General features: G+C 48.0%; 1 protein-coding gene across 1 annotated transcript; it reads left to right on the forward strand.

Moving 5' to 3' along the window:
• The first annotated feature begins 1,078 nt into the window (after positions 1–1,078).
• Positions 1,079–21,156, forward strand: zbtb7c (zinc finger and BTB domain containing 7C). The gene is made up of 6 exons (XM_030342511.1): positions 1,079–1,413; positions 16,458–17,286; positions 17,683–18,077; positions 18,354–18,758; positions 19,250–19,735; positions 19,787–21,156. The coding sequence occupies exons 2-6, from the start codon at positions 16,516–16,518 to the stop codon at positions 19,959–19,961; spliced, it is 2,232 nt and encodes a 743-aa protein (XP_030198371.1). The 5' UTR covers positions 1,079–1,413; positions 16,458–16,515; the 3' UTR covers positions 19,962–21,156.
• Positions 21,157–21,224: the final 68 nt, after the last annotated feature.

The raw sequence follows: 21,224 nt of genomic DNA on the forward strand, positions 1-21,224 counted from the left end.
ACAGAGCCACCCACCGACCGCAACGACTTCTTCATCCCACGAAGCACAAACAACGTCTTCATCAGCTCCTGCTTTCCTCACCCTTGTCCTAGATTGACCAAGGGGGTTTTGGCTGGTTCCGGGCGTCAGCTCAGGTGTTGCTGTGCTTCCTGTGTGCAGGTGTGAAACACGCTGTAGCCTCTAAACCTCGACCCCTGCCGTGCCCCCCCCCCCCCCCCCCAGATCCCCGATCCCCTTGTCGCCGCCCCGGGCCCCCGGCTCATGTCTTACTCCCCCTTAAGGCTCTTTATAAGTCCCCACACTGACTTCTACCATTCCTTAGAGGATTGCCCTTTCAACCAGTTACTCAGCCGTCATCCAAGATGGATGCCCCCCCCCCTGTTACTGCAATAAACTCTTCAATATTCAAGTAGACAACAAAACAAAAACATGAATCCCTGCACCAACCTCGCGCCCTCCGTGACCTCTCACCCCCCCTCCATCTCCACGCCAACAGGGCTCAGCTTGGCTCATTACCCGCCCGAACCCTCACGACCCAGCATTAACTTAAAAAGCAGGTTTGCAAATCCGAGACTGTGAGTAAGTGTCAGTGTGTTTGTGTGTTTGTGTGTGTGTGTGTGTGTGTGTGTGTGTGTGTGTGTGTGTGTGTGTGTGTGTGAGAGAGAGGGTGAGTAAGTCTGTGTGCGTGTGTGTGTGTGTATGTGTGAGAGAGTGTAAGAGTATGAGTGTGTGTTGTTGTGTGTGTGTGTGGAGGGGGGGGTTGTGTATGAGAGTGTGAGAGGGTGTGTGTGTGTGTTTATCCTACGTGTGTGCTTGTGCGTGACATACGTGCCTGCGTGTGTGTGTGTGTGTATGTGTGTCTCACACTTGTGTGCATGCTAATGTGTGTATCATACGTGTGTGTGTGTGTGTGTGTGTGTCTTTGTGTGTCAGTCACTCCCCTCCCCTAAGCACAGGTGGACCTGCAGGGAACTCTGCCAAATACTTCTGGTTCAGAGGGAGGGAGGGGTGTTGGCTGAGGCCGGTGGGCGTAGCAGGCTTTGTTTTGTTGTGTTTCTTAGATAACCGTTTCGGTGCTACGGTGCCTTTTCACTCTGCCGAATCTCTGACACACCTTCATAGCAAATTTGAGCTCCTCTTGTCTCTCTCTCTCTCTCTCTCTCTCTCTCTCTCTCTCTCTCTCTCTCTCTCTCTCTCTCTCTCTCTCTCTCTCTCTCTCTCTCTCTCTCTCTCTCTCTCTCTCTCTCTCTCTCTCTCGCTCTCGCTCTCGTTCTCGTTCTTGTCCTCTCTCTCTCTCTCTCGTTCTCCCTCTCTCACTTTCGTAAGTGTTGCACTGAAGACAGTGCTGGGTTTCCTGAGAGGCCAAGAGAGCCGTGAGAGAGGAACTGAAATCAAAACGCCTCTACTAAAAAGGTCAGTGAGATTTTACTCTGACTCTCTTTATAACATGTGTTGCTTCGGAAATTGTTTTCTTCTTCACCTCCACCTTCTTCTTCTTCTTCTTCTTCTTCTTCTTCTTCTTCTTCTTCTTCTTCTTCTTCTTCTTCTTCTTCCTCCTCCTCTTTTAGTTTAAGAAACAGATATTGCATGTAAATACTGTGATTACCAGACATGGTGTTGTGGCTGTTAGACTGTTAGATGTTAGGGTAGGTTAAGCAACCAGGGAGTTGTGTGCAACCTCAGGGGAAACATGAATCACCTTAAAGACACATCTGAGAGACTGTGCGCTTCAAAGCTGTTAGTTCTTCTTCAGAAACTCCACTGTGCCTTCTGTAACCATGACCCCACCGTTTTTGTGTGTATGCGCGATTAACCGTACGTACAGTATTTGTATCCATGCTGCTGGTCTGTGGGTGATCTTACACCAAGCAGATACATGCAAACTATAGAAAGTAGAACATGGAAGTCTGGGTGGGATCCACTGCATTATATTTGCCATCATCTTTGAAATGTCATAATACAAAAATAAGAGTAAAAGTCATTCATCTGTCATTCAGAACCTTTTTAGCAAGATAGGCAGTAAATTGTAAGTCATACTACTTATATTGCTACGACTGCATTTACTCTGAGTACTACTTTAGAATCAGTAATACTATTACAGTTGCACACTTCTACCACATAAATTAGTAATAATAGGGGATAATTTGGATAATTAATGATAAACTGGCTGATAATGGCTGATAAACAGCTATTAAGCCATGTATGTTGAGTGTGTAAACACATTTTCTATTGTAGGAGACATTTATGGGAATATAAAGTTAGTGTCCTCCTGTTGGCATTTTCACTAAGAATCACTTTGGAATTGACTTTGCACTTTAACAAGTAACTGTAATAGCGCACTGTTTAAAAAGAACGTATTCAGTACATAGTCTAATATTTTGTCTCACATTTGATTTGAATCGCTCTGTATTAAAAGCATAGTCAGGTATTCATGCGGTTATTAAAATTAATGTAATCTTGATTCAGAACAATCTGGCCCAGCCCTAATCCAACAGTTATTTAGTAACAGAAAGGTTACATGGGGACATCGTTCATTACTGCCGCCCCTACCTACGTCCATCAACACACCCTGACTCGATCTCTCTCGCTCCCCCTCTCTCCCACTCTCTCTCTTTCTATCTCCCACTCGATCTTCCTCATTCACTCTCTCTAAATCTCCCTATCTCTTTCTCTCCTCTCTCTCTCTCTGTATATCTGTCCCTGTTTATGTCTCCCTCTCTCACTCATTAGCATACATGTCCACGGTCTGATAGACATGTTCATGCTCAAGTGTAGAATCACAAGGATACAGAAGAACCGCATCGATTACACGACACAGAAACGCAGTCTGACATGATACATGAACGCCCGGTACGCGGATATACGGCAAAGGATGCGTCCATAACAAGAGGCGTGCTATCCCAAAACACACACACACACACACACACACACACACACACACACACACACACACACACACACACACACACACACACACACACACACACACACACACACACACACACACACACACACACACAACAACACACACACACACACACACACACACACACACACACACACACACACACACACACACACACACACACTATGCAACACATTGTGTGTGTCTTGAAAAGCCCTCCATAAACGCAAAGAAATCAAATTATCATTGACGTGTAAAAAATAATCAACCACCATCCCAATCAAAGTGGAGCGGTGGAAAACGCTGTTTTGTTGTTGCTGCATGCACTCTTGGAATGTGCAATGACACGGGTCTATTATGAGATGAAATGAGTCGATACAGAAACCCTTCCCACCTGATTTGTGGGGGCATTGCCGAGGACCGCATTGGTATCAAAGCACAGGGATCTGATTCAAACACTTCACGCGGCGCATCATGTAATAGGTGGCAGCGGGTCAGGCAGGAGAACGAACAGACCCGCTATCATCCAGTCCCTTCCAGCACCGCTGAACCCGGTCCAAGCAGCCGTGTGAGGGGCAGGTGCCTCCTGTGTGTGTCTGTGTGTGTGTGTGTGTGTGTGTGTGTGTGTGTGTGTGTGTGTGTGTGTGTGTGTGTGTGTGTGCGTGTGTGTGTGTGTGTGTGTGCGTGTGTGTGTGTGTGTGCGTGTGTGTGCGTGTGTGTGTGTGCATGTGTGTGCATGTGCGTGTGCGTGTGTGTGTGTGTGCGTGTGCGGCCGTCCTCCTCCGTACGATGGAAGTCCAAGTTGTGTTGTGTGATGTTGGGTTGGGTGAGTCAGCTGCCCATCGCAGAGGAAGAGAGAGAGAGGGGGGGAGGGGGAGGGAGAGAGAGCGAGGGGGGGGGGGAGGGGAGGGAGAGAGAGGAGAGAGAGAGAGAGAGGGAGGGGAGGGGGAGGGAGAGAGAGAATGAAAAAGGGAGAAAGACGAAAGAGAGAGGGGGAGGGGGATGGAGCGAGAGAGAGAGAGAGAGAGAGAGAGAGAGAGAGAGAGAGGGAGGAAGGGAGGGAGTGGGAGGGAGAGGGATAGAGAGAGAGGGTGAGAGGAGAGAGACAGGCAGAGGGAGGCGGAAGAGGGAGGGGAGAGAGAGGGAGGCAGAGAGAGGGAGGGGAGAGAGAGGGAGGGAGAGAGGGAGGGGAGAGAGAGAGAGAGAAAGCGAGAGTGAGAGAGAGAGGTTTGAAGAGGCTGCAGTAGGTGGGAGGACCACGCTCTGGCAAAAAATGGTCCTTCTGTGGTGTATGGGCTTGAGTTCCTCACAAAACGAGAGAAATGCCTCACGGTGTAAACGCAGAGCAGTCACGAAGCCGCAGCAGGCTGCCAGGGGTCAGAGGTCGAGCCTGATCTCTGTCATGTATTTGAACCCTCTTGTGTGGATGCCTCTCAGCTCCTGTGTCTTGTTCCCGGTTAGATGAATAGGGGGGGGTGGTCGAAGGTTGTGGTTTTATTTTGGGGAGATGATAATTACTGGTCATCATTTGCGCAGCCATAATTTCTGTTCTCTTCCAATATATTTTAAACGGTATACTCATTAATTCATTACATCGATTACTGACTCTGCTAAGAATTTATTCAATCTATATTTATGAAGGCATGATTGGGACACATCTAGATATAAAGAACAAGTTGTTATCAAACTTCTGAGATTGTAATAAACACATTATAAATTGGGCAATATGGATTTGCCAAACTGTGTATACATTTATGTAGCTGTACGACGAAGAGAAACAGCGATTGCAGTGGCTTTACACAATGTATTTCAAGACTTTGTGTGTTTTCCTTCCTTCCTGTATATCGTGTTAATCCAAAATAGACCCCCCCACCGGTAACCACTGGCAACCCATGCAGCCTCGGCTAAGTGACATGTGGTCACAGAGAGACGTTTCTTCAGACAATCCAAACGCAGGAAATATAATTGAAAAAACTAAACTAAAACCCCTCTATTCTCCTGATCAGCCCAACAACAGGGACGCACAGAAGAAAACAGACTTGAACAAACTGTGTTCGATTTTTGATATATTTTTGAAGAGACAATCACACGCAGTAACACAAGAAACCCGTTCATCTCATAGCGTCTAAGAGGGATAACATAATCTGGGTTATTGAAGTGGGTCCACCCACCCAGTGTGTGAGAGGCATCGCGCAGGGTTGGCAGTTTTAGAGACACGAGTGTGTGGGCTAGGTCTAGCTGGCCCGCTTCACTTGCTAATCACTGGGAGGGGATGGAGAGAGTATAGTGATCCTACTCACCCACCCAGCCTCCCGCCTACCCCAAAAGGGTTGGCCTGCTAACCGCCTTTATAATCAAGCGGTGCATCGCGGTGCAGGCTCGACGAACGCGCAGTAGATTTATGGAGAGTTCATGGGTAATAGAAGTGGAGGGAAAGCGATATCTGTATCTCTGTGTGTGCAAGGTGAGGTGTGTGTGTGTGTGTGTGTGTGTGTGTGTGTGTGTGTGTGTGTGTGTGTGTGTGTGTGTGTGTGTGTGTGTGTGTGTGTGTGTGTGTGTGTGTGTGTGTGTGTGCCAAGGTAAATTGGCAAACTCAATTATTTGTAAACAAATGATCTCAATTTGTTATGACCTAAGGCTGCTTCATATGGACTGATTTGGGTCAGTTCAGTGAGATGCTGTCGGATTGTGTGCTGGTCCCAAAATAGCTGACCGGTACATTGCTTATGATGGTCTGTCTTTGCATGTCCGTCCATGTGTATGTGTGTGTGTCATTGCATTAAAGTAGTAATGTCTGAGTGTGTGCATGCATCTGTCTTCGTGTCTGTCTGTGTGTCTATATGTATCTTATGTGTGTGTTTGTGTGTGTGTGTGTGCGTGTGTGTGAGTGTGTGTGTTGTTTTTCTGTGTCTCTGGTCTTGTTCTCCTGTGCTTGTGTGTGCGTGCGTGTCCGTGCGTGCGTGCGTGCGTGTGTGTGTGTGTGTGTCTGTGTGTGTGTGTGTGTGCCCGTTGGTTTGTGTGAGTGTGTGTGTGTTGGTGTGTGTGTGTGAGTGTCCGAGCGCGCGCGCGCGTGCGTGTGCGTGTGTGTGTGTGTGTGTGTGTGCGCTGGTTTGTGTGTGTGTGTATGTGTGTGTGTATGTGTGTGTGTTCCCGCGTTGGTTTGTGTGAATGTGTGTGTGTGTGTGTGTGTGTGTGCGTGTGACAGGCATCTGTCTCCCCTGCCCTGCAGCCTGACTGGCTTTAATTAGGAAGTGCCAGAGTGCCTGAGGGCCATCTCCCTCCGTTACACAAACACACACACACACACACACACACACACACACACACACACACACACACACACACACACACACACACACACACACACACACACACACACACACACACACACACACACGTGGGACCAAATAGACACTCACTACCTTAGGGCAGACAGAGGCTGTCCCACCTAGCCTGGCCTCCATCCCATAATCACCAGGATTTGTCCTTGCTCACCCAAAGACCTTACCTAGACACACACACACACACACACGCACACTTGGATGCCGACACAAACAACCACACGCACCCACACACGCTAAAGCCCACTTGCATGCATATAAACACTCACAAACACAGAAGCTTAAAGTGGGGAACATTTACCAATATAGGTTAATCTTGCACAACACACACTGAGACACACAAAACAACGCACACATTACCGGTCAACAGCAGCTTTCATGCAATTCTCGAAGGCCACCTGTGTAATTCTTTATAGCAGTCAAGGGTTATCTCTCTCTCTCTCTCTCTCTCTCTCTCTCTCTCTCTCTCTCTCTCTCTCTCTCTCTCTACCGCTGCGTCTCAGTATAGGCTGTATATGCCGGTGAACACTCCCTCCCTTACTGATTAGGATGTATTAAAAAAAACTGAGCGGGGGGGAGAGGGAAAAAAAAAAGCGAAACAGGAGTGAAGTTACAGCACAAACACAGCAGTCAGCAGAAAGTAAGAAAACCTCACCTCCCTCCTCTCCCTCCCCTTCCCCTTCTCCCTTCCTCTCCCCTCCCTTCACTCCCTCCCCTCTCCTCCCTTCTGCCCCTCCCTCCCCTCCCCTCCCCCCCCTCCAATCCCCTCCCTCCCCTCCGTCCTTCCACTCCCCGTCCTCCCCTCCCTCCCTTCCACTCCCCTCCCTCCCTCCCCTCCCCCACTCCTCTCTCCTCCCCTCTCCTCCACCCTCCAGCCCCAACATGCTCCAAGGTGAGTTCTAATGACCTAGCTCGACTGACTGACGGATGGATGGGTGGCTGATAGGTGTGGGTGAGTGGGTGTGTCGTTGTGTATGCGTTTGTGTGCGTGCGGTGTGTGTGTGTGTGTGAGTGTTTTTCTGTGTCCATGATAAGTTAGGCCAATATTAGTAGTCATGGTGCTAGTAGTAGTAGGAGTTGTCTTTGGTGCTAGCTGTACACTTATTTATTTTAGAATTGTTTGTTGTTGTTTGTGAAGGAGTGTTATTGGATGGTTGAATCCAATCCAGGTGTGTGGGTGTGTCTGTGTGTGTGTGTGTGTATTATTTATTCGCTAGGATCTGTGTCCATGATACACCATAAGAGCATCATACACAAACACACACAAACACACCCACACAACCACGCACAGAGACACGCACACACACACACGCACACACACACGCACACACACACACACACACACACACACACACACACACACACACACACACACACATACACACACACACACACGCACACACACAGTGAGCAGTCCTGTGTATTTATATACATTTTAATGTAGCCTATATATATTTATATTTCCAGGATATTCAAGAATTCATAACAGCCTATATCCTAGAAGCAGAAGTCAGTTCTTATATGTGTTTGCGTATGTGTCTTTGTTTGTGCATGTGTGTGTACGCACACGCACACGTATGTGTGTGTGTGTGTGTGAGTGTCTGTGTGAGAGCTTGTGTGTGTGTGCGTGTGTGTGTCTGTGTGAGAGCTTGTGTGTGTGCGTGTGTTGGTTTTTTTGTGTGTGTGTGTGTGTGTGTGTGTCTGTGCGTGTGTGTGTGCGTGCGTGCGTGTCCGTATGTGTCTGCGTGCGTGCGTGCGTGCGTGCGTGTGTGTCTGTGTATGTGCGTGCGTGTGTGCGTGCGTGCGTACGTGCTTGCGTGCGTGTACAACGGGTGCACGTAGGTGGGAACAATAGACACAGAGCAGGACGGTAAGGTCAGCTCCCGTGGGCGTTCTGCAGTTGACTCCGATATAAAGAAAGACTAAAATATTTGTTGAGGAACTCTTATACTTTCAAAAAATACATGACAACATACTGCCCAGCAACTGCATAGGAAATGTGATAATCTTTTGTTTGGACAAAACTTGGCAGACTAAGTGTTTGAGTAGTGTTTGGGGCTATTATGATGAGGATTTGTCTTTCAATTATTTGAGAATCAAAAAATTAACTTCGACCCTCAGTCATTCACAAGTCAACTCAGAGGGAGTCCATTCTTCTTATCCAAACGTATAATTCTTACACTCTTTATCAATTCACTGTCCATGAAAGTTCCACAGACAGATATTTCCTGTACTTTGTTAAGCTCTAAAACATGTACTACAAATATATATATATATTATCAATTATATCAAGGCAGAGAAAACCTTGTAATTTATGCACTGCACAGTAAAGTCACTGATGTCTATAAACCATCACGCAGAACAGAGGACGCATGTAAAAACAGATCCAGCCGAGTCATCTGAAATGTTTACAGATGTGTGCGGATGACGGAGAAAGAAACACACACACCCATACAGACATACATGCTCTGCCCCTGCTCCCTGCCGCGTTACACAAGCCTATTGGATTTCCAATCACTGTGTCAGACCTACAATTCAATTGTGCGCAGTCCAACGAGACCTAATTGACCCATTAGATAAGCCACCGGCCCTGCGCTTACTGTGATCTATTAGCTTATCTGAAGACCGGCTCTCACTTTATTAACTCGGATCATCGGGTTCATGCAGAAACAGGTATTGCTGCGTGTTGCTATGACGACAGGGAGGCGCTGAGAAGAGAAACACACCCAAAACGGTTATATCATGAAGAACCAGTGTTTGTCCGGTGTATGTCTGTCTGTCTGGTCGTCCGTCTTGTGGGGGGGGGGGGGGGGGGGGCTGTTAGCATAGTGTGGCGGAAGCGTACACTGTGTGTTTATGTATTTTAGTCACCGCGGTGAGCTGGTTTAAAACTAGTTAGCGTCTCCAAACAGTGCTAACCGCTGTCGTGGTCTGGGCCGCAGTCTGAGCCAACAGAAAAAGACCCACACGTACTGTGGTAGTACACATAGCCCCCCCATACATTCCAAACATGTTCAGGGTAAAGCTTTAGTGATGCCGCACAGGACACCCTACCCTATGGGTGAAAGTGAGTTTGTAAAACAATAAGAGTCCTCAATTACCAAGCAAATAAGGTCAACTAAAGAATGTATGATCTAAGGATTAAACCCTTAACATATCAATATATCTCAGGTAACTTTGGTTGAATGCATGGCAACCTGGAAAAGCTTGTTCCAATGATTGTCGATAACTTTCTAATCAATTAATTAGAAGAACAGAATAAAAAGAAACACTAAAAGGCAACAGGTTAACACCACTTGGTTAACACCTGGTTGATTTGCAAAGCTTGCAGAATTATTTGAAGGGAATATCCCCTAACAGAGGTATATAGGAAAAGGGTAAGTTAGTAACTAAATAGTAGGCTACTAGGTTGTCTCAGTTAGCGCTCTGTATGAGGAGGGTAGGAAGTAAACGAACACAAGCTCTCTGCCCTCTAAACGCCCACCACTTCTTCAGCTAACTTTCCACCATTCACAGCGCATACAAAAAAAGTTTCCTAAAACTTAAATCGTTCCTCTCTTTTTCTGTTGAGGTCCCTTGGCTTACTCCACCCCCCCCCCCCCCCCCCCCCCCCCCCCCCCCCCCCCCCCCCCCCCCCCCCCCCCCTCCACACACACACACACACACACACACACACACACACACACACACACACACACACACACACACACACACACACACACACACACACACACACACACAAACACACAAACTTCCATCAGCATCAGACCCACTCCCTTCATGCTTAAAAACAACCCAGAGAAATCCACTCAAACACAACTAAAAATTCATTTTGTCTGACCTAAATCAGAGGGTGTCTGCGCCATGGGCTTATTACACAGTACGTTTAAACTTGTGTTGTGGACGAGGATGGGGTATTATTATCTAGCTCCTACCCACCCTGCTATAAAAACTAGCAGAGCAACATCTCCACGGCGCAGCGCTGGTGCTCTCCCCTCCTCCCTCTCCCTCTCCCTCCCTCCCTCCCTCCCGCTCAGTCTCTCTCTCTCTCTCTCTCTCTCTCTCTCTCTCTCACGCCTTTACAACACAGCCTGATCCAAACTCCACACTAGCCATTCCGCTACACACAGGGGGAGCGCGGGAAGGGATTCTCACTCTCGCTTTTTTATTTTCTCCTGCTGGCGCTTTCTCATTCTTTTCACAATTGGATTTATTATTCATCTCCGGGCGCGATTCCTTTTTGTTTTGTTTTTTTGTGAATGGGCATCCCTGGTGGTGCAGCTTGTTGTGAATGGACTGACCTGACTGACAGAGAGAGAGGGAGAGAGAGAGAGAGAGAGAGAGACAGAGTCAGAGAGAGAGGGACAGAGTCAGAGAGAGAGAGAGACAGAGAGAGACAGAGACATAGAGAGTGAGAGAGGTTCACTCCAAGGAAGGCAATGCTCAGAGGTCACCCGAGGAGCAGCTGAGGTCCTTAATAGTGTGTAAATACGCACACACACTCACACACACACACGTGTGAGGGGAGCCCGGAGAGAGTCAAGGTACGGCGGATTTAAAGTGATTAACAACTGTTGGCGTGCTGTGTGTGTGTGTGTGTGTGTGCGCCTGTGCGTGAATGTGTTTGTGTGAGTGTGTGTGTGTGTGTGTGTGAGCATGTGTGTGTACGTCTGCATCAGTGCGTTTGGGAGTTTGTGAGCCTGTGTGTGTTTGTTTGTGTGTGTGCGTCGGTGTGTGCGTTTATTAATTCTGTATGTGAAAATGTTTTTGGGTTTTGTTTGTTTTTAAGATGTGTGAGCTGCAGGGATGACGATTTGCCGGTTTCAACTGCATGTGAAAATGTGGATAAGTGTGATGTACTGAACCCTCTAACGGCCGTATCGCAGACTGTATCTGAGTTCAGGTACCGTCTGGTGGTACACATTTATATTGATGTTACAGTGAATTGATTCGTTCAGACCGTGTAGGCCTGTCTCTATCTGCGATAGGCAAGCACGGGTCAACCCGTTTTCTGCAAACTTAAAAGACACACTTGGGTTTTTAGAGTTAGCTCTAATATCCATGTTGTCTTTGTATTATTTGCAATTTATCCTGAAAGTAGCTCAACTTTTTTCTGAAAGTTGGGTTAAAGATTTTTTTTCCCCTTTTCGATGGCAGGTGTTTCCATTCAATACGAGAACACAAATCAGTATTTTTTAACGCTATCTATTAACCAAGGACTGTTTATCCAGTTACAGCTTAAAACGCGCTCCACGTGACACAGTACACAAGAGATTAATACTACGATTTATGCGTAGCGGAGTTGAGGAATACAATGCAGTGGAACGATGCTGAGCGACACGCAAAAAAAGAAGTAAAAACATGTTTCGATTTCCAGCTAAGCTTTAAATGGTTGTTTTTGTCACGGTTGCTCTCAGCCAGCTCAGAGGAGAGGCTTGCTTCATGAAGTTACAAAATGTCAGACAACCTGCATTGACATTTCTATTGTTGGCTTATCGTAGTTCAACCTTCAGTTGGGCATGTGATGGACTGAGTTGTCTATCACATGATGCTTGTTTCTTTGTTCAGATTATATTGCATAGAAAATTTAAAAAAAAATTGATCATGTGGTATTAACGTCTTGCGTGAATCAATTCAAGGAGAGTCTATTCATTCATGGAAGTATTCACATTTGTAAACTATATTACAAGGCCAACATACTTGGCCTAAATGACACGGTGAAATATCGTGTAATTTATAAAAAGCACAATTACAAGGGTTTTCCTTTGAGTGCTTCTCAATAACAACGGCAATAATGTCATCCCTAAAGGATAAAAGTATTTAATAATTTAGGTACTAAGAATACAGTCATTTCAATAGGTGCGTGTCACAATTCACTATTGCTTTAGTGTAATTCTTGCTTAAGTTCCATTGTTCGAATCCTAAGCAACAGTGATAGCATAAAACAATATCCTGTTTTTCAGTCCATTTCTAATCATGTGTTTTAAGTAGTATTTTCATTATATTTGTCATTGCTCTTAACTCGTTTTTGGTGCGTGATTAAAGTAGGTCAGACTGTGAATACACGTCTTGTAGAAACAATGCTGCGGTCTGAGCGTGATCTTCCTTCCATACTTGTTCAATTGGAAGAATCATGCGGCAGACAAAGACAACTCGAGGTCGACTAGATTAAGAAAATAACTTCTACGGTATATAAATATTTGTCATGCTGGCTTTACTAACACATATAATTCACAAAAGCTAACAAACAAATTCACAGAAAAGATAATTGCACGTATTCAATTACTTTGTAAGAATAGCACCGACCCCAAAAAGTTAACAACACACCGGTCCCGAACTACCAGTGGCAGGCCGGTGTTTTCGGACTGGGGGATAATGTATTTGTGTACCGGTCAAATGAGAGCATGGCCCCTAATAAGGCCACTTTTTAAGGACCATGCACGGTGACTTCTCCCCCCCCCCCCCCCCCCCACCCCCTCCTGCTGTCAACAATACGAATTATTGGCTGGGCGATTGTCCATTGGTGACAGTTGTTGGGGTGCAACCTCACTGTTTTGGCATTGTGTGACAGGGGTAAAGCCAGGGCTTTGGCTGCAGGTTATTAAGCCTGTGAGTCAGGTGAATGCCCCAGCCCTGACAGGGATAAACTGGGCTTTAGCCGCTGCTTGCTTGCAGGCCAAATGAGTGTCTGCCCCGGTGACAGGGGGTCTGAGATGGACATTAACTGTTGATTTGTGGCCTGAGCGGTCAAGGCAGCGAGGGGACATGCTATAGCGATGGGCGGCTGCTATGGCCATAATGATGATGATGTCGCTGCTGTACTCGCTGTCATCACTCTGGTTGCAACAAAAAAAAAAGTGAGGGATAAGTAGGCAGAGGGAGAGAAGACGGAAGAGGAGACGGGAGGGGGGAAGGGGAGAGGAGAGGAGAGAAGTGAGGAGAAGAAGAAGAGAGAGGAGAGGGAAGGGCCGGAGAGAGTTGAGGAGCAGAGATGAGGAGAGCAGAGAGGGAGAGGAGTTGCTTGGAGGAGAAAGACTCCCCCTATCCTAGCCAGGATAGGGGGAGTCTGGGAGCTCGGGACAGGAGATGGGAGGAGAGAGGAGAAGACAGGAGATGGCGAGGTCAGGAGAGCAGAGGGGAGGCCAAAGGAGAGGGGAGAGGAGAGGCAAGAAGGGGAGAGGATAGGTGAGGGGAGGAAAGGAAGGTAAGAGAGGCTAGGGGAGTCGAGGAGGGGATGAGAGTATAAGAGGAGAGGAGAGGAGGAGGAAAATCTACTTGAGGAGAAGGTGGCCAGATTGGAGGTGGAATGGGACATGGGTGGAGGTGACACATGCTGTGAGGTGGGTGTCCTGAAGAATACTGAGTAGAAAGTGTTAGTGACTAAGTGAGGCGTGAAGCCAGAGAGAAAGTCACACGCAAAGGCAGACTGTCCATTAAGGGTCACTTTAATAATTGGGTTCATATTTAGTTCAACTAAACAACAGTTGGATGGTTTTTAACCTCCATGCAACTGAAAACATGTTATTGTTGTTTTTCTTTGTGATATTCTTACCCTAACCCTTTTTTTTTAATGACCACAGGTGTAATATTTCAGAGTAATATTTACCATGGATGGACCAGTAGAAAGATGGCATTTAGCAATAGAATAACTTCAGCAGTTTGAGCCTAAAAGTTTGACGAAGTCAATATTGCAGACTTTCCCAAAAGTATAGTAGGAACATACAAAATACTCAGAAGTGTTTTTGTGCCTGTATAATTAAATCACAAAAATACAACAACTAACAAACTAAAATAGCCATTATCACACCCCTTTTTCTTCACCAAGCTTGAGCGTGAGCCACTGCACTGCTCCTCCGCCCTGGTTATTTCGGATGGGTGGGGTTAAGTCTAAGGGGTTAAAAGGCTGTTTTAGCTGATGAAATGTCGCCCCAGGACCTTGTGGTGGGAACGCCGTGCCCTTCTCTCCCCTCCCTGTCTATGTGGCACATCCTCCTCAGATCCTATCCACGTTGTAATTAGGGGCTGGCCGCTAAATAGCTCTCGCTAGCGGAGTGGCTGCAGCAGGGAAGCAGTGGGAATGGAGGAGGGGAGTGGTGCTCGCTCAGGGGCGCGAGCACGAGCACGACAACATACGAAACTCCACCACTACTACGACACGCGAACGGCACCCAGCACGTGTCACCTTACTTGAATACGTTTGTTTTACCCGGCCGGTCTTGCGCATTCTGTCTGTCCTTCTGTCTGTCTGCCCTTCTGTCCGTCGTTCTGTTTCTTTCTTTCTCTGTACGTTGAACAAAACAAACTTAAAAAAAAAGAGGGAGGGGGGAATAACAATGGAGTCCAATTAGTCCAAATGTTTAGATGTATAAAGTAGACTCAGAGTACTATTTAAGAGGTGAACTAATTACAAATGTGATGTAGGCATGCCTGTACTGTAGGCCTACAATGGAAGTGTCGGCATACCTGTACTGTGGGCCTACAATGTAGGCCTTTTATCGGTGACAATATTAAATGCTAAAGGCTATCCCAAACTAAAGTTGTTCAGTTTGGATGTGCGGTTTTGAGTAGTCTCTCTCTGTCTCACTTTCTCTCTCCCCTCTCTCTGTGTCTGTCTCTCCCCTTTCTCTCTCTCTCTCCCCCTCTCATCCAATCGCTGTTGTTCCAAGCTCCTCGTTATTGTTTGCCTTGGGTGTGTGTGTGTGGGGGGGGGGGGCGCGCTGGGAGGGGCGCCGTGTTTGTGCAACCTGTTGGGGAGCTTTCAGCCTATCCCACGTCTTTCATATTCTCCTCGAACGAGACAGGCTGCTATTCTCTTAACCTGTTATTCCCGCAATGTGGCGGCGAGTGCATGTCCCGCATGAACATTCAATAAGCGTGTACGTTGAGTGTGTGTCCTGATGTGAAGCAGTCAAAGTGATGCGAGTGATACTTGCGTGCGTCGTGCGTTTGGCTGCAGGGATGGTAGGTCAACACGTCGGCGTCAATTTGTCATTGTTTGATTTATCTCCTCTCTATCGCACTGCACAAACGTTCATTAATAGGGGTTCGTACAATAGGCCTACTGTACAAAACACGAAACATTACCACCCCACCCCGACAGCGAATATGTCTGTTAAATAACAGCTCCTAATATCACGTCTTGCTATCGTTGCTCGTATTTGCCAACAAGAAAAACACGCCCACACTGAATCGATTTTATATATATATTAAAACAAATCCCTCAAACTTGCTGGTCTGAGATATACGTGATACCACCACCCCCTCTATAGGCGTTTAAATAATTATGTCTACTCGGTATTAGTGACATTAACATGGCAACCGTTACCTAGCAACAACGTGGACGAGAATAAAAAACCCTTTTGTCCAACTTGAATACCTGATGCACAAGGTTGGCTTTCTTCTGAAGTTTTTGAAGTTGGCATAGTCTCATCTGATACGCCGCCTCAACAGTGAGGGAGACTGGGACAGTGTGTGTGTGTGTGTGTGTGTTATTATTATTATTATTATGTGAGTGGGTGGGTCAGAGTGTGTGTGTGTGTGTGTGTGTGTGTGTGTTTGCATTGGTGGGTTTGTCAAAGAGTGTGTGTGTGTGTCCTGTGCACGGGTGGGTGGGTTGGTGTGTGTGTGTGCGTCAATGTGGCTTCATAGTCCAAGTCCCGCTCAGAGGCAGTCAACAATGTCGCCGTGGTGAGCAGGACCACTTCAAAGTATTGACGTACACATGCCTTCCCTGACCGCGAGTGCGGACAGCACAGTTTAAGCGCTATTCATAGATGTGAATGAGTGAGAGCGGTGCCAATGTCAGTTGTCTTTTTTACCACGGTCTGTAAACACCAGAGTGATTCAGAAGGTAGGAACTGCAGCATCTTGTGGGACGGGTCAACAGAACACAATAACATCAAAACCACATCAGATTCATTAGACACTAGTCATTGGCCCTTGCAAGTAACACACTGAAATCCAGATGACGATTTATCTAAAGATCCCAACGTATACCTTGTGAAGATGGCTATATAAGTGTACAATTGCAAATCTGCCTTCATTTTGGGTAGGCCTTTTTATATATTTCTCACTACATCCTCCAAAGACAAAGAAGATGTCAATCTTATCAACAAATCAAAATCCACAAATGTATACGTAGGTACCAGCAGTCCAGCAGCAACGCCTGTCACAGCGTCATCTAACCCGCCACCTCCGTCCCCTCTCCTCAGATCCCCCGCCTAGGGTGCAGCACACACTCCGGCCCCCGCCGACCCCCCCGACCCCACCATGTCCCACCACAGAGAGGAGGACCTGATCGGGATCCCCTTCCCCAACCACAGCAGCGACATCCTGTGCAGCCTGAACGAGCAGCGCCGGGACGGCCTGTTCTGCGACGTGGTGCTGATCGTCCGCGACCAGGAGTACCAGACGCACCGCTCCGTCCTGGCCGCCTGCAGCCAGTACTTCAAGAAGCTCTTCACCGTGGTGACCGCCTCCGACAACCACAGCAACCACGGGGATCATCGACAGCAGCAGCCGCAGACGGCGGCCGCGTACGAGATTGACTTTGTGGGGGCCGAGTCGCTGACGGCCATCTTGGAGTTCGCCTACACCTCCACGCTGACGGTGACGGCGTCCAACGTCAAGGAGATCCTGAACGCCGCCCGCCTGCTGGAGATCCCGTGCATCATCAACGTGTGTCTGGAGATCATGGACACGGGAGGAGGGAGGGAAGGAGGTGAAGGAGGAGAGGAGGAGGAGGAGGAGGACATGGAGGACGACGAGGACGAGGAGGAGGAGGACGACGAGGAAGAGGAGGAGGAGGAGGACGGGTCGAGGAAGGAGGAGGACGAGGAGGGAGGCAGCGAGAGGTCGACGCGGTCGCCGGAGAGCCGGGGCGAAGGGACGCCGCGCGGGAGGGAGGAGTCCCCGCCCCCGAGCACGTCGCAGTACCACCGCCACCTCCACTACCGCAACAACAGCAACAACAACAGCAGCTATGAGCTGCACGCCAACAACAGGCAGTCACAGTCGCCGGACAACATGAGAGGAAAACAGGTATGCTGTTACTCATGTTTTGATTGGCGTTGATTCGCTAAAATCCCAAGATAGGAATAGTAAAAGCAAAGGAGAAATCATGAAGACTTTCTCCCTGACAAGTGGTCACTGAGGAAGGGTCTGTGTAACACACACACACACACGCTCACAGTGAGTGTGTGTGTGTGCGTGCACATGAGCACATGCATGCAATGCAAGGCAGGTGGTGGCGCCCTAATCTTGTGTGTGGTTGCGTGAGAAAAAATGAAGTTTAACAAAACTGTTTAACAAACGAGTCCAAAATTCTCGGATCACCTAAATTATTTTATTTCCTTTCTTTGTCGTCGTTGCCATGAGTTTGCACCAACCCGTCGAGTCCTCATTAACCCAACACCTCCGACGTCTGTTTGTGTGTAGGAGAGCACCGAGAGCCGCGCCCTGAAGGACTTCTCCATCAAGTCCCTCCTGCAAGACGGGCTGTACCCGCGAATCGCCTCCGCCCTGGACAAGAGACAGGCCACCTTCTCCCCGCTCCTGCCCAGCTTCTACCCTTCCATGTGGGCCGCCGAGATCTCCGGCTTCCCCCAGCAGCTGCTGGAGCCCGGGCGACACCACCACCACCACCACCTCCACCACCACAACCGCCACCTCCACCAGCAGCCACACCCGCACCCCCACAACGGAGGCCCACCCCGGGGCAGACACTACCCCCCCGGGTCCTCGGCGGCCCCCCAGCTGGAGAGCTCCAGGCCCCTGGACCTGGCTGTGAAGAGGGAGGTGATCAAGGAGGAGGTGAAGGAGGAAGTGACGCAGTAAGTCAAGCCTCTGCAGTTTAAATGCACATGCATGGTTAATAGTTAATAGTTTAATAGTGTGACAATGTATATTTCCGAAGCCACGTTTCTACTACTCTTTTTGTGCATGCCGACATCATATCTATGTTATTAGTTGTTTTTTTACATGGATATTTTATATTTATTATGGATTTTTAAGTCTTCTTACCGTCATGTCTGCTGTCTGCTGTGACGCGCTATTCCCGTCTGGGATAAATCATTTCCTTAATTCTCATATCTTATCCTTCCCTCTAGCAGTGGCGCTGGCGTGCTTCACGGTGACTTCCTGAACGAGCTGGTGGGCTCCGGCCTCGTGGGGGGTCTGGGGGGTTCTGAGACCCCCGGCGTGAACGGCGGTGGCGGTAGCGCGAGCGTCGCCGGGGGAACGCCGTCCCTGGAAGGCCACGTCCCGCTGGGCCAGATCAAAGACGAGGCCGACTTCCGCTCGTACCTGAGCTTCCTCAGCTCGGCCTCCCACCTGGGGGCGCTGTTCCCCCCCTGGCAGCTGGAGGAGGAGCGCAAGATGAAGCCCAAGGCTGCCCAGCAGTGTCCCATCTGCAACAAGGTGATCCAGGGCGCGGGGAAGCTGCCCCGGCACATGAGAACGCACACGGGGGAGAAGCCCTACATGTGCACCATCTGCGAGGTCCGCTTCACCAGGTAGGCGTCAGCCAAGTAGGGCTCTCTGTGCACTTTCTGTGTCGGACTCTTATTGATGCTTGGTTGTATTCGTTTTTAAGTGCATTTCTGGTCACCTGTCACAAGGCCGCTAAGACAGGTGAAATTTCCCAAAGAAATTCATTATACATACTATATGAACATCCCAAAAGAAGGAATCTGATTCCGATTGACAGTTGATGATGTACTCAATGAGTTATTAAACTCACAGTATTATAAACTAGTAGGAAAAGAGGACAGCTATGGGTTTGTACAAACCCATCATGGGTTTGTACAAGTTCTTCCTATTTCTTTCAATCACACTTATTTACTTTCAATCTTTCAATCGGGCTTATTTACTAGGTTAGACGTGGTATACATTCGACAAGAACAGCAAAACACAAGACCACAATAATCATGTCTTAACCAATAACCAGTTACCAGTCCAAATCCCCAACACCAACACCCCTGTCTGTTTCCCCCCCCTTCCCCAGACAGGACAAGCTGAAGATCCACATGCGCAAGCACACGGGCGAGAGGCCCTACATGTGCCTCCACTGCAACTCCAAGTTCGTCCACAACTACGACCTGAAGAACCACCTGCGCATCCACACGGGCGTGAGGCCCTACCAGTGCGAGCACTGCTACAAGAGCTTCACGCGCTCCGACCACCTCCACCGCCACATCAAGAGACAGAGCTGCCGCGTGTCCCGCCCACGCCGGGGCCGCAGGCCCGCCGCCTGGAGGGCCACTCCAGGGAGCGTCAGCAACAACAGCGACAACTTCCTGTGTCAACCGGCTGCCGTGACGACGACGTCGACGTCGACGACAGGCGTGACGTCAAACCGGACCTTCGAGGAGAACGGCTTGTTGCTAGGCTCGCCCTACGCGGGGGTCAAGGCTCTCAGCGGTCTGGCGGGCGTGAAGGGTTTGATGGCGAACAGGGGCAGGGGTCAGGGGTTTAGGGGCAGGGGGGCGGGGTCCGGGCTGGGGGGGGGCCGGGGGGAGGGGAAGGAGGAGGAGGAGGAGGAGAAGGAGGAGGAGGCGGGGGAGCTGAGGGGCGGAGCCGGGAGGCAGAGGGGTATGTTCTCCTTCACGCTGGCCGGAGACAAGGTGCTGAGCCGCTCGGGGTTCTACGCCCCGCCCCCCGACCCGTGGACCATGCGGCTGGAGCGGCCGCCGCCCGTACCCGAGCCTGCAAACTGAGCTCCCATTGGTGGAGCTTTGAAAGGACTTTTAAGGACAGCCGCGGTGATTGGATATTGGGGAAGATATGATTTGAATATGGTTCAACGATGGAGAAAGATAAAGAGGACGTTTTGAAGTATGGTATAGCTGTTTACTTTTACAGATGTTCCTTTGTTTAAGAAAAGTAAGCTGATTCATTCCGCTGGTGGTTTTTGATAGCATTTAAGAGATGCAAGCGCAATCAAAACGGATCTACGTATATATTTTTCTAGAAGGAAGCCCCAGAGAGTACACTGAACTGTTATTGTTTGCCTTATTGTTCGATTCAGATGCAGGTTTGTGTTTTTCCAGAAGACTGCTGAATTAATCTCATGGGTCTTGATGAAGTATGCGGACACAATCCCTTCAAAGGTCCTTACTGTCCCAAGTCACTATTTTTATACTAGTATTTATTAATTGAGGATTGATGATGAATGTACTTTAAAAAACCAAAACATTAAGAAGTATTCTAAATACACAAAACAATCGCCCCACATTCCAAAACATTGTGCCAAAAAAACCACCCATTTCTCATTTGCATATTTTGAAATGCCTGGCGTTGTGATGACTTTAGACTTTTAAAGTGCTTGATAAACAACCTAGCACAACCACATGGATCTGTTTGTGTTTCTACATTTTGACCACATTAAAAATGAAAGGAATTAACTTGAAGTGGTGTCAGTCAGGGTTAGGGTTAGGCGCTAAACGATGTTCATAACAAATCTACTGCCTGTTCTTTTCTCTGTTTTCCTTTGGGCTGCACTATTGTACATAGTCTCAAACTCTCAGCCATGGTGGTGTTACTTGCTTTTGCTCATGATGTTAAAATGTGTTGCTTTAAAATTAACGACTTTAAGGGACCTTTCCAAAGATGCTGAGATTGCTCCTTCACAAACTTGAATAAGCCTTGTTATAAATTTTGAAGTGTGTTAAAAGGTGTATATTTCTGACTAATCAAATGCAGCTTTAGCCATTTCTTTGTGTTTTCTGTGTTAAGAAATCGAAAGGGTTTAAAACCCTGTTTTCCTATATTGTTTATTTCTGATTTACGTGTAAAACAATTATTTCAAATTTATTTGAATTGAAATGGGAAAATGTTTTCCTGCTATTTATGTGTATTTAAATGAATGAGCCGTGGCTATATTTTGCAAATCTGTTTTATAAAGACACTAAATATTGAACGCCATGGGAGACCATTATTTGACCCTATTTGTGTGTGTGCGTGTGCGTGTGTGTGTGTGT

This window comes from Gadus morhua, chromosome 19 (assembly GCF_902167405.1).
Source record: "Gadus morhua chromosome 19, gadMor3.0, whole genome shotgun sequence".
Classification (NCBI taxonomy): Eukaryota; Metazoa; Chordata; class Actinopteri; order Gadiformes; family Gadidae; genus Gadus; species Gadus morhua.